Raw genomic sequence first — 13,792 nt, 5'->3', positions numbered from 1 at the left:
TATGTTGGTTTATAGTATATGTTAAAAGACTACCTTGAAGTGATATGCTTATTTAACTGTATATTTTAAAGATGACACTTAAAATTGAGTTCTGTTGATATGAATGATTTGTGACCTGATAGCGCAGTCTTTTATTTATAAGAACGGCAAGTATACTTAAGTCTCGTAGTTTCACCCCACCATTAAACCTTACAATTCTTACACAATCAGTCCATGAGTCCACCCCGAAATCATCTGGAATTAATCTGCTTAATTTTCTGAGATGAGGGTTGGAAGAAGGGCTGTTAACAGATGCACAACTGCCATCCAGTCCTGAGGTAGATTAGAAAAAGGACGACCAGGTCCCAGTAGTGGTGATGAGGGGAGAGGAGATGGCAGGAGAGATGGCACAGTGTTGGCTGCACTTGTCCCTGCTGTGATCGGTAACTTGGTGATAACATCAAGACTAGTTCCCATTTCATTACTGTGATGTACAAAAATGCTAGCTAGCCAGACACTGGCTGAGGTGAAGCATCATATTGACTTGATTTTTTTAATGAAAAACTCTTGAGAGGTTGACGTCAATCATGTTTCTAACTCGAAACCAGTCTAGTGGATCACCAACAGAGGGCGTATTTAATCACATCATCGGAGCCAATTATTTCCGACTTTCCACTAATCTTACAAGATTGTGAATTGCTATTTATCACATATATATCCAATAACAACAATAATGACAATGATAAATCACAACAAAATATACAAAATGATGACCATAATAATGCTGATTTCTCCTGGGAGGGCCAAATTCCTGGACTAGCAGATCTGGCCCCCCAGAGGCCTGCCCATAATGCCTTGTCAGCGATATGTGTGTATGACAGCTGAGTAAATAAAGTCATGATCAGTGCTTAAGATTAGTGATCTCTCCTGTGGGATTAGATAAAGGGTAATTGGGGCTAACAAGGACTAGACACTCATATGTTCTCTTTGTTTTCCCTCTCTCTCTTTCTTCCTCACCACAGTCAACCTGTTAGACTCCAAAGCAAGCCAAGGAGAGTTAGGATGGATTTCCTATCCATCGCATGGGGTGAGTATCTTCTATCTCTATATTTACCCACTTCATGGCCTATTATGCTAGCATTTGGGAGACATATCAATCAACATGATGTGAAGTGGGATTCAGTCCCACACCACATGAAATCAGGATTTTTTAGTGTCCTGTGGCTATCAATGTGTCATGTTGATCCAATGAGCCAAGTGCAGATTAACCCACTTTTCTTTAGACCTTTTTTGCCCATTCTCCATCTCGCAGGTTAAAGGTTAAGCATTCAGAGTTTGCCATATGGTCAAGATGCTTAAGAGAAAATGTACTGCATGTTGGTGTATTTGAGGGTGCGTGTGTTTAAAGAAAGATTAAGGCATTAAAGGATTTTATGTTGTAGACACAAAAGCATCCACACGACAATGCCTATAAGCTTAACCACTTTTTAGCGAACATTACATCAACAATACAGATAGCATTTTAGACTACTGCTGTTGCATGAAAACATTATAATACCATTGTTTATATTTCATTTGTTAATCCATCTGTGCTTAAATGACAATATGGAACCACCTCATTATGTCTTTCACACATGCATTGAACCTGGTTACCAGTCTTTTAACACACATTTTCCAAGTTTGTGAGGTTGTGCTTCTGGATTTGTCCCCTGGCATGTTATTTTCATTCCATAACCATTCTGTGACAGCAAATCCTCTACAAAAATGTTATTATTACATGTGAGAATTGCACGTCTCTCATAAAACCAACCAGCAATGTTGCGGCAGCATCTCCTCATACTTTTGGGGAAAAAAAAAAAAAAAAAATCTCTGCAGCCTCATCTATCAGCCTCTGTCTGCTACCAAAGTCCCTCCAGTGGGCTCTCGCTCAGTGTTTATTTGTCCAACTAGTTAGACTACTGTGCCTCAGGGCTGGCCCACTGACACACACACACACACACACATACACACACACACACACACACTTCCCCATTTTTCCTTTATTAAGTGTTAGAATTACTCCTTGGCAGTGGCTTAAGGTAATCCAGTCATTTGTTCCGTGGAGCTGCCAAACCTTGTTTCCCTCAGCCATATGCAGTGCTGGCACCGTCAAAACGCTCTAAGTTTCTTTTTGAGGTTGAACCACAAATAAAAAAAATGACCCAAGGAAAAACTGTAGGCTGTTTAAAATGCATTTAGTCTGAGAACAATTGCAGGTTATAAGACAATCGCGTGACTATATTCAAGGAAGAGATTGATGTTGTACTGAAAAAAAGTTATTTACATGTGAGAAAGTAGGACAATGAGTACTGATATTGAGGACTTGATCCAGCACTGGACATTGGAATGTGTGTTGGACATTATGCAGTGTGCACAACAAGCTCTGCTTTATTTCAAGTTATTTGCTTTGAACAAGTTCAGAACAAAAGCGTGTGATGATACAGTTCATAAAAATGCTGCCGGATTGGGAGCCAATGTCATTCTTAAATGGTAATGACTCCAAAGAGAAAGAGAGGACAGGAGAGGATCAAAAAAGAGGGGAGGAGAGAGAGAGAAGGGGGGTGGGGGTGCAAACAGGATGAAGAGATATTAGAAGAGAGAGCAGGAGAGAAGGAAGGACATGAGAGGATCAAAAAGAGGGAGAGGCAAAGGGGATGAAGAGATACAAAGGCAGAAAGAGAGAGAAGAGAAGAGGAGAGGAAAGAAGGAAGGGTGGGCAGGAAAGGATGAGAGAGACAGAGAGAGAGATATTGCTGATGATCAAGTCCTCAAGGTGAATCATCTGTAATTACTCACGTCATCCACTGACTTGCTCCGATAAGCAGCCTGCCCTGGGAGACTGCTGCTCACAAATGATTTCTCATAATGTGGCAGTGGCACTGAGCCCTTACACACACACACACACACACACACACACACACCCACACACACACACACACACACACACACACACACACACACACACACCCACACCCACACACACACAAACACTCATTCACATTGATGGAGAGGCCGCAGCTATCGGCCTACTGAGACACAACGTGCTCCGGTCAGAACAAATTAAGAGTTTAGCCTCCCCAGGATGTTCACTCCGTAGCCACTGACTGGACTGACGAGAGTGTGTGTGTGTGTGTGTGTGTGTATGTGTGTGTGTGTGTGTATGTGTGTGTATTTGTGTATGCAAGTGCGTGTGATCCAGATATACTGTTATCTGTTTGAGAGGCCGGCTGATTGCTGAGCAGTGTCCAGGGGGCTTAGCCCTCCACAAGACTAAAGAGTGTTAAAGATTACATTCTTGAGTGCTCTGAAAGCATTCTTCAGCAACAAACCAACACCCCAGACACTGGCTGTGCATACAAAATAGAATTAATGGGTACATACAAAGTAAAGTCAATTTTTCATAGAAACCTATAGAGGATACAAACTGCATTTGCTTGCCAGGAACTGTGCATATTGCATTGATTGGTAAGGAGTGTAAAAGTAAAGTTTTTGCTCACAAACATAGAAACATAATTATTATTAACAATATATGATATTGAACGCACTATGTGAAACCCATTTCCTTCTGAGTCTCATCTAAATCCTGTTTGTTATTAATATTTTCAAGAACATAGTTTAAAATGTCCTTAATGCTTGAGTAGAAACAAGTTTAATGTTTGATGTTTGCTACAAAACTTTTGGTTAATTTAAGTAATATAACATCAAAGTAAATGTACGTGCAGTGAAATGTCTTTTTTCTAACTGTTTCTAAAGTTTAAGGCTTACTTCACCGGAGTGTGCAAGTTTTTCATAAAAACTAAGTAATAATAGCATCCACTGAACCTTTTTCATCACAATGAAGAAGCTTGACATCTATAGAAAAAAGCCAGCAGTCACATCACATCTCACATTCCAATTCTCAGGTTTGGGAGGAAAAGGGAGGGGGGGGCAGGCCCAGTATAATGGCATGGCTTTTTATATTTTGGACTGGTTCCACCACTTTAGACAGCCAGCTTTCTTTTATTTAGTTCTCAGTGTTCAGACTGCTGTTTCAACTTCTTTAGTCACCCAAGGGCTCTTAAAGCCTCCCCCGTGCACTGCTGCCACCCCATCTACAAATTCAGCCTAACCAGCATAAACTGCTCCCCCACCCCGCAGAAGGAGAGAGCGAGGGAGAGAGAGAGAGAGTACAGAGAAAAGCCCATCCATAAACGAGGATTAGCAGGGAAGGCGAGGGACCAGAGGAGAAGGAAGCAGAGAAGGTATAAAGTGTGTTATGGTTACAGCTGATGGCAAGCCCTCTGACTGAACACAAGCACAATGCATGACATAATTTCCAAAAGTATATCGAATATATCCATTAGTGCGAGATATATATTCTAGTAGTAGATTAAATATTCCCAGAACAATAAAAATGCAAGCCTTAAGTATAATTTAAAAATAGCTTGCAGCAGCTTGTCTAAGTTTATTTAATTTACCCCCCCACACCCCCCACCCCCTCCCAAAGACTTATTATAAATTACACATACTCACATGCTCATTATCCAACATTGTTTAAATATACACACACAGTCATTCAGCTCCTTTGTTTTCAGCATCTTTCAGTAATTGTAGTTGATGTGTCCTTAAGCAAAGCAATAGACAAGGATTAGCAAAGAAAAGCTTCAAGCTGTTCAAAAAGCAGGAGGAAAGAGGATGAAGAGGAGCTATATGAAGTGTGTATTCTGGTTTCTCTTTGGTAACGGCGGCTGATGAAATGCCCTTTGACTGATGTGCTGCAGTTGTCGTGTCTGTGACCCTGTGCGCTGACCTCTATGGAGCCCAAAAATGTACGCTGCACGGCTCCACACTTGTTGTAGACAGCTATTCATCTCCAGTTGTAAATACACTCCATGTGAACTCTGGTTCTCCTATGACAAATTTCCCATATAAATGAAGCGTTTGATTTAGGACTAAAAATTAAAATGCAAAAAAAAAAAAAAAAAAAATGAAAAAAATTATTGTCCTATTCTCCCTCTCCTCTTTTCTGTGTTTTATTCATGTAACCTGGATAGTAATTATTCCTACACTGTAGATTTTGGCCTATTCAAATCTTCTCAGACTCCAAAATGATTAAGATGTGAAACCCTATCACTAATTATTTGTTTAACCTTGAAATAGAGAAAGCTTCATTCTCAATCTTGTTCCCTAACACACAGCTAGTCTTGGTCTAAATGCATTGTTCCCCTCCCCTATATTGGTCCATATACTGGTCCATTAACTCTCATTGACCTGCGTGTCTTTGAAGTGGTGTGCTGACTTGGTGACTCTGAGACGTGCCTGTTGCCATAGATGTAATGTTTTGAGCAGTTCAAGTTACCACACTCTCATTTTACTGTCCCTTTAGCTGCTTCACCTACAGCACAGATCAGAGAAACCAGGGACAAGATCTCACCAAAGTGTGGCCCAGCTGTGACCATTAGGGGTCAGGGTCAGAGGTCACAAAGACTGGTGTAAGGTCGTAGTGTTGTTATATATCAATTAGAGGGCAAGGGGAGGGGAGTTACACCCCCCTGGGGAGGAACACAGGTTTTTTTCTGTTCACTTTAGTTCTTTATTTGTTTAAACCTGGTTGATATACACACAGTCCCACATGTTCAGAGTGGGAGCTGCCTCTGCTGGTAGCTGCCATACCTTAATTTTCCTAAACTGGTCAGCTAAGTTCAGTCAAACCCCTCCTTCTCTGTCCTATATCAAAAGAGTAGAGCTATGTTGGACAACTAAGTGCTCTGTAACTAAAGGTATGGCAATGTATGACTATTAATGTGTTAACTGGGATCCTCTCCAAATGTGCTTCATTACACTTTTAAATACAGAGGTGTGAAGTTATTTTGGAAATATTTGGGCTTTTGTATATTTGTACATTTTGCACTCTCCGTATTCTGGACAACCTTCCCTCTCCAGAGAAACTCTTGTGGCTTATGATGGGTTTCAAAAAGGAATGAGAGGAGCTGCGAGATTTTTAAAATGATATAAAAATACCTGCATATTTACTGATCATTTGTGATTTTCTCTAATACTACCTTGATTTCACGTGCGCCCCCTGAAATGCTTTACACACTACCTTGCCATGCATGACTGTGCCTTGATTCATGAATTAAGTGCCTAAAACCATATGCTAGAACTCTTCCCTTGTGGCTGGTTACTTCTCCATAACAGTGACTGTTTGTTCCATACAGTTGATACCTTCACTGGACTATAGAGCACCTCATTCTCTCATATCTAACGCACTTCTGCATCTGGAGCTGGATTGTGGTTTTTTAGAAATCCTTTATGTCTGTCTTCACTCCCTCTTCCGCTAGTGAAGGACAGATAAAACAAGTCTTAGCTAACTAACTGGAGGAAATGCTTCAAGGTTGTGGCAGTTAATTCTTATGATGTATTGTTTAGAGTTGGGGAGGAGGGTAGCTCCGTATATTAGATTCTATCCTCCAGAGTGGGATCCTCACATCGTTGCGGAGGTCTCATTTATTTTGGCAGAGACTTGCTTCAGTCAAGTCATCTCCTCTGGAATAGGATATAGCATACCTAACACACACGTACGTATACACACACCTGGGTTTGATTTTGAACATTGCGTGTGTGTGTGTGTGTGTGTGTGTGTGTGTGTGTGTGTGTGTGTGTGTGTGTGTGTGCGTGTGCGTGTGCGTGTGTGTGTGTGTTCAGCAAACTTCAGACCCCTCCCAAAGATAACTTAAAAGCAAAGAGCCCTCACTCGGTTTAGATTTAGCACAGTTTGCATCATATGGGCGGACATGAAAGTACACAAATGGATAAGACATAAAGCCGGCAGCTCAGTCAGACATCTGCTCACAAAAACTAACTAGTATGCACATATGCACACAAAATGCATGCACAAACACAAATTAACATACAGTATGCTCATACATAGGAAATTGAATGGCACATTGTTCAGATTCACCACACATTTGCTCAGCAGTACAGCACACACATACACACACTTTGCTTTCCACCTGAGGCCACTTGTGCTGTCATAAACCAATTTTGCTGGAGTAGCTTATTTTTCAGGGGAAGGGCAAATTAAATATGACACAATATAACAATACTTTTCTAAATGATTAGCAAATCTCTTGAAGCAATGAGAAAGTGGTGGAACAGTCTGGAGTGGATATGTAAGCCTGCTTCATTTACATTCGCTCCATTATCTTAAGGTTTTCTATGATAGAGCTAACCAACTCTGTAATCTGGGAAATATTTGTAATTTGTTTTGCCAAGTACATTACAAAGGACATGACTTTATTGCCTAGATTATGTTTTCTGTTTTTTTTTCTCCCAGTCATGGAAATATGGAAATGCTACTTTTTGGTACTTTGTGTACTATGTAAAAGTCATAGGCAGGTGTTTGGGTTGGATGGTGGTTGTACAATGTTTAGTTTGACATCAGACACCAGGGTTCACATCTTGAGTCCTGTGGTTAATCAGTTAGTGTTGACTTTTTTCAATATCTAACCAAAGTCTGTGTCTATTTGCTAACCTTAATCAAGTGCTTTAATATAACCATAAAAACAATAACCATGTTTCCATCACTAAAAGCAGATTTTGTAGGGAAAACAAATTAGATACATTTTGTGATTTTTCAGAAACATAATCCGCCCTGTGTTAGATTTATTTTATTATATTAATATTGAATGAATTAACGGCATATTTGTTGTAGTAAATTACATTAAAATATTTTTACTAGACTGGGTTGTGATAAATGATACTGTAGAATGGACATCATGGTACATTATACACATTTCAGTTTGAACAAAGGAAAGTATCAACATCTTCACTGACACGAGTTTCCTATGTTCATGTATTTTTGGACAGAATAAGAGTCTCTGTACTTCTGCTTTTATTACTTTTAGCAGGTAATATTTCATTTATAACCAACAGTACTGACAGATTACATCGCACAAATGCATGTTAAATGTTAAGTGTTCCCAAAAGAAGACATTTTCTGCTGCTTTCTGCTGTTTGTCTATGACAGAAAAAAAGTAGTAGAAGTTATTCATTACAATATGTTCAAGTAAGACCCCCGGCTTATCAAACACAATATCAACAGAATCACTAATCATAGTGGCGGGTCTTTCCTTCCCTCTATTTTCTGTGTTGTTAAGGTCTGTCATCAAAGATTTTTGCTGTCATCACATCATTCAGTCAGGCTATTCAACTCATGACTGAAGTGAAGTGAAATATTAAGTTTTGCTTCACCTCTCTATATTTAGCCCCACTCAGTTCTGTCTACTTTCCCCTGTTATTGTTAGAGCTATAGAGAGCTTGAACTACACTCTGATGAATGAGGTGATACCAAGGAAAGCATGACAGAGGAGACTAAACACCAATGGTACACCCCCCCTCCCCGGCCCCCCCTCTTCAATTTTCCTTACTCCTCTGTTGCTCCCTCCTTCTTTCCTTACACTCTGCTTTTTAGCTTATCTCTTTTACTTTTTCTAGTGCACTCTCTTTGTCGCTCGCTCCCTCTCTTAGGGGTGTTTCATTAACTTCACTGTGAGATGAAAAGCAAGTGGCCATCCTTAAGCCTGAGAGCTCCTTGAACACCAGACACTCATAGATATGCTTTACACCCACACACACCCAGGCACACACACACACACACACACACACACACACACACACAGGCACACACAGGCACACAAAAGCATGTAATTGAAAACCTCAACTTTCTTAGCTCGCCATTAACTTCTGTGTTCAGGCTGAAAACACCTGCTGTGTCTGCCATCTATGGGACTTTAAACACTTCACATGAGCCTTATGTGAACTTATATGTGTGTGTGCGTTCATGTTTCCATTAATGCTTGCGTGAAAGGGAGCGATAATTCAGTTTCCACTTACCAAGAAAGTGTTTCTCTTCTCTCGCTTTTGACGAAAGCGCTGCTTTCATTTAGACACACATCCATTCTTAACTTCACCAAAAAAAAAAAAAAGAAAAGAAAAAGCATCCATTGAGGCCCGTTCGTTGTAATAATTACTGTCATTTTAACCACAATGAGCCCAGTGTTTCAGGTGTTTGCCCATTCATCATCGCAGTGATTCATTGTTGATTTGCCTGAACAGTGAAGCCAAAGCACATGATCAATGAGTCTTCCTGCTGTGTTGAATTCAAAAGGAATGACCCTGCTTTCTTTTCTCCTCTCCTCTCTCATTGCTTTCTCCCAGTGGAGGGAAAATGTAAGATAGACACGAACGTTCCTGGTATACACTCACATCTGTCTATACTTCGTAGCTGCCTTTTTGTTTCGTAGTGGATTCAGCACGTTTCCTTTTAGTAGCAGTCGTACTGTGATGTAGATAGTCAAGACTGCAGCTTGAAATCCTCACGCGTTAGTATAAGGGTGGAAAAAAAAACACACTGCGAGATCGGTTAATATTTAACAACAATTTAGTCGCTTCATGCAAATTTAGCACAATTGAGATGGGGAATCACTTCATTGTTTTTCTCTGAGATATTTTCATGGTGCCGTAATCTAGAAAATTTGGTTAAGGCAGCAAGTTTGCTTTTAATTAATTTGAGTAATTTACAAGAGATCTGGTAGAGTGATTTTTTTCACCCTTAAGTGTTTATTTTATGTTTAGTATTCAGCAAGTGTATCTGAATCTAAATAATTCATTGGTTACTGCTTACAGGGTGGAGATAACTTTATTTTTTTCTCTCTGCTATCCTCCCCTACTCTCTTCTTATTCCTCCTCCTCTGATTCCAACCCAATCCTTTCCTATTTCTCCCTCTTAAACTTTATTCCGATCTCTTTTCTTGTTTTTCCCCTCCTCAAAATGCTTCTTTTCTCCCACCCCCTAACATCTTTTCCTTCATCTTTTCCCATCACTTACTTCCTTCTTACAACTCTGTTACTTCCATCATCCCTCCCTTTGCCTTGCTCCATTTTTCTCTAATTTCTCTTTAATCTACCCTCTTTTTCTCCCCTGCATTTGCTTCTCTGCCTCCCTTGTCTGTTGCTCCTACTCGTTTCTCTCTGTTTCTCTCCTCCACCTCTCCTTCCCTACATCTTTTTTTTCAGTGGGAGGAGATCAGTGGGGTGGATGAGCACTACACTCCCATCAGGACTTTCCAGGTCTGCAACGTGATGGAGTACAGCCAGAACAACTGGCTTCGCACCAACTGGATCCCCCGTCAGTCAGCCCAGAAGATCTACGTGGAGCTGAAGTTCACCCTGAGGGACTGCAACTCCATCCCTTTGGTCCTGGGCACCTGCAAGGAGACCTTCAACCTCCTCTACCTAGAGACAGATGATGACCAGGGCAGTCACTTCAGGGAGCACCAGTTCTCAAAGATTGACACCATTGCTGCTGATGAGAGTTTCACCCAAATGGACCTTGGCGATCGCATCCTCAAACTCAACACAGAGGTGCGTGAGGTGGGTCCCATGACCAAGAAGGGCTTCTACCTGGCGTTCCAGGATGTGGGTGCCTGCGTAGCTTTAGTTTCAGTGAGGGTTTACTTTAAGAAGTGCCCACAAACAGTGAGGAATCTGGCATCCTTCCCTGATACGGTGCCCATGGACTCCCAGTCACTGGTGGAGGTCAAAGGCTCATGCGTCAATCATTCCAAAGAGGAGGAGCCTCCCCGAATGTACTGCAGCACAGAGGGGGAGTGGCTTGTGCCTATTGGGAAGTGTCTATGTAACCCGGGGTACGAGGAGAGGAGCAACACCTGCCAAAGTAAGATGGATCATTTTTTTTCTCTCATCCTTTCATTGTGTCTGTCATCTGCCTTTCTTCATATGAGATAAATCATTTCCCCTTTTGCATCGACTACAGGCTGAAAAATGAAATGTTTAGTTTCTGTCCTTGTTTGAGATGCTGTGTGAGTGATATAACACAGGATTTACCAAGGCTGCAAAAGTGATGTGTTTGATGTGAAGACTCTTACACTTCATATCTGTCAGCCCAGAATCTTTAATATGAAGTACCCATCCTTATCCTATTATGTATATGCATGTACGCATTTGTGTGTGTGTGTGCTTTCTGTAAGTGTAACGCCTTCAAAAGAACCTAAGAAACCCAGAGTGTTGGTGGATAAGTCAGTAATTGCACCTATACATTTTCATGTGTGTGATGCGTTATCCAGGTCTTTGAGCTACAGAGTGCGGCATGCAGTAGTTAAATAGTAAGCTGCTCTGTGTCACATCATTAGCTTTGCGAAGATCTGAACCAGGGTAGCAAGGATGGGACTGATAACACAGAAGAAAGGAGAGGACTGGAGTGGATGGTGAATAATGAAATAGCTGCGGTGATGGTTGTGGGTGTTTGGTGGAGTCATGAGTGGGCAGACAGTTGAGTCTGGAGAACCTCAGTCTCACCCCCAAAATATGTTGTTGACTTGGAAGTACTGGCAAAAGTCAAAAAACATAAATGTGGCTGCCCAACTGTTGACTTTCTTTCTGTCTTCTGTATCATTATCACACGTTTTGCTGAGGACTGATGTAAGTTGTTGCCAGTTGGTTGTTGGAGAGAATCACAATGATATAATGGTTGCAGTCACTAAATGATGGTTTGGCTCCTGGTGATGCTGAATTTTATTATATCTATCTCATATCATACTGCTCATGCAAAACACCCCTTACCTGAGGATTTTACCAGCAGAAGCAGCTGTTTCCTTGACAACTTGTTTATTGATTGTAATTGTCCTTACATATCCTTGTTCCTCTTCATGTTTTCAATTCATTTCAGCTTAACTACTTTGTCAAAATAGATTAAGTAAAGGACGCCCCCATGGCAACTTTTATATCCCCTGTGGGATCAAGCAGCCAGTGGGTTCAAAGGTCAAATGCCATAATGGGCCTTTCATCTTAGCACATGAGACAGCATTTCAGCCTGTTTAAAATGAATAGTGTTGTATGCTTATTTTTTCCCTTCAGATATAGGAAATGCTTTTTAAAGGCATTTTCTGTATAGAGTGTTGCATATATAATATTATATTTCCAGTATGTGGCTCCTGTGGCTGGTTTAACAGATTTCATCAATTACAGCTGCAGTACTTCATCAATGTTTTGTCTGCAACAAGATTATTTTGAGTCTGCTGCCTGTCCAGTGCACTAGCTCCATCATGTATTGCACTTGTAGAAAGTGTTGCTTCCAATACATTTACGAGTAAAGGTGAATTATATATTTCAACACTGCAATGCCTACGGTATGTTACATAAAATAACAATAGACGTGATATAAATACTTACTTACTTCGTGCCCCACTGCTTTATGTTTTTGTACATTTTATTTGTCTTCATCAAAGAGAAAAAATGCTTGTGTAGCAGACAGTGTTCTTCTTTTCTCAGTTTCAGAGAGCTCTTCACTGTGCTTAAGAAGCCAGACGCAGCATCTATTTGAGAGCAGCCACCTCTGCACTGCGGCTGCACCACAGTGACTTTAAAGTTAAAACGGTGTTGGAAGTTTGAACAAAAAAAAAAACAAAGAAAAAGAAAAGAAGAAGTCTAGCTCTGTCTAGCTCTCTTATCCTAGTTATTGTAGCTGCTCCCAAATGCTCCCATGTTCATCAGCTCACTCCCCTCCAGAGCCATGCCCAGTGTTAATTAAAGATCAAAGGCACTCTACCAGGTCATGCCCCTGCTGTCAGGGCCAAGGGAAGCTCTTTTTCTGGGAGGTTGGACTCCAAGCAAGCTTGTCTCCTAGTCCAGATGCGAGGAGAAACTTTGTTGTCAGATGAAAACCTTTTATGTACAAAATGTAAACACAGTGAAGGAGAAGTAAAGTGGAGTTTTCTTTGGCCTTTAAGTAAAACAAACAAGAAAATGACAAACAAAAAAGGAGTTATTGATATTGATATGATATAGTTCTTGATATGCAGAAATTGATCAGCCAGTATCATCTGCCTCATGTTAAGAAGGAACTCTGAAATTAGAATAGCTCTAAAAGGGACGTGTCCCATGACATCATTTCAAAATATTTATGGGAAACAGCTTATACAGTAAATGTATAGAATTTTTTGAAGCTTGAAATGTTGCCTTAAAGACAAAGATTCAAAAAAAGAAGTTCATAGAGAAATGTCCAGCCCCACCCTCTTACCCAACCACCCTTCTTTCACTTCCTGTCTCTGAATTGTGTGAATGTTTGGATGTATTTGACAATCTCTTATTAGTTTCAGAGAGGTCTAATGGACTCTAATAAGGTCTTATGTTACTCTGGAGTGGGACAGCTGCACCAACAGGCCCCCACAGCCCCCGCGTGCAGCCATCAGGGGCCCCTGTGCACAGCTCGCTCTCCAGGCCCTCTGTGTTAACAGATAGATGAGTGCATGAGGTTAGGTCACCGTACAGACAGATAGCGAGGATGTTGAAAACATATTGACAGTACTACAGCCAGCTAAAACAGATAGAAACAGATGTCTAAACTATGTATTTACAAGTCACAGACCTGCAAACAGACACATATTGGGCCCCAAAATTCCATGCAGGAGTCTGGTTGTGTTAGTATATCAATATAATAATGTTGTACTCAAAACTTCTTCAAGGATTCCATGCTTGTGTTTCAGTGAAATACACAAACTAATTAAAGTTCAACAAAGATCACAAATCAATAATCAAGTAATTAAACATTCATGCTGTCAAGCAGCAGCGGTTAAACATTAGATTTAAGACGAGAGTGCAGCGAGCAATGCATTTAGATTGAATACTGTTGGTTAGCTTGAAGTCAAGTGGATGGAGCACCTTTGCTGAATATTTAATGCTTTGTTTTCTTTGACAAGACGCCTTGATGCTGCAT

General features: G+C 40.7%; 1 protein-coding gene across 2 annotated transcripts in view; it reads left to right on the top strand.

Moving 5' to 3' along the window:
* Positions 1-13,792, top strand: part of epha3 (eph receptor A3) — a 97,891-nt gene that overhangs the window by 7,556 nt on the left and 76,543 nt on the right. Inside the window, exons 2-4 of one of the 2 annotated variants that reach the window (XM_053328203.1) lie at positions 1,002-1,066; positions 9,217-9,228; positions 10,075-10,735. In XM_053328203.1, the coding sequence (XP_053184178.1) occupies positions 1,002-1,066; positions 9,217-9,228; positions 10,075-10,735 (738 nt within the window). The remainder of the gene's footprint in view (positions 1-1,001; positions 1,067-9,216; positions 9,229-10,074; positions 10,736-13,792) is intronic. The other variant, XM_053328201.1, reaches the window with a different exon arrangement.

This window comes from Scomber japonicus, chromosome 11 (genome assembly GCF_027409825.1).
Source record: "Scomber japonicus isolate fScoJap1 chromosome 11, fScoJap1.pri, whole genome shotgun sequence".
Lineage (NCBI taxonomy): Eukaryota > Metazoa > Chordata > Actinopteri > Scombriformes > Scombridae > Scomber > Scomber japonicus.
Note: the sequence above shows the minus strand (reverse complement) of the source record. Positions and strands in the feature narration are given on the sequence as shown.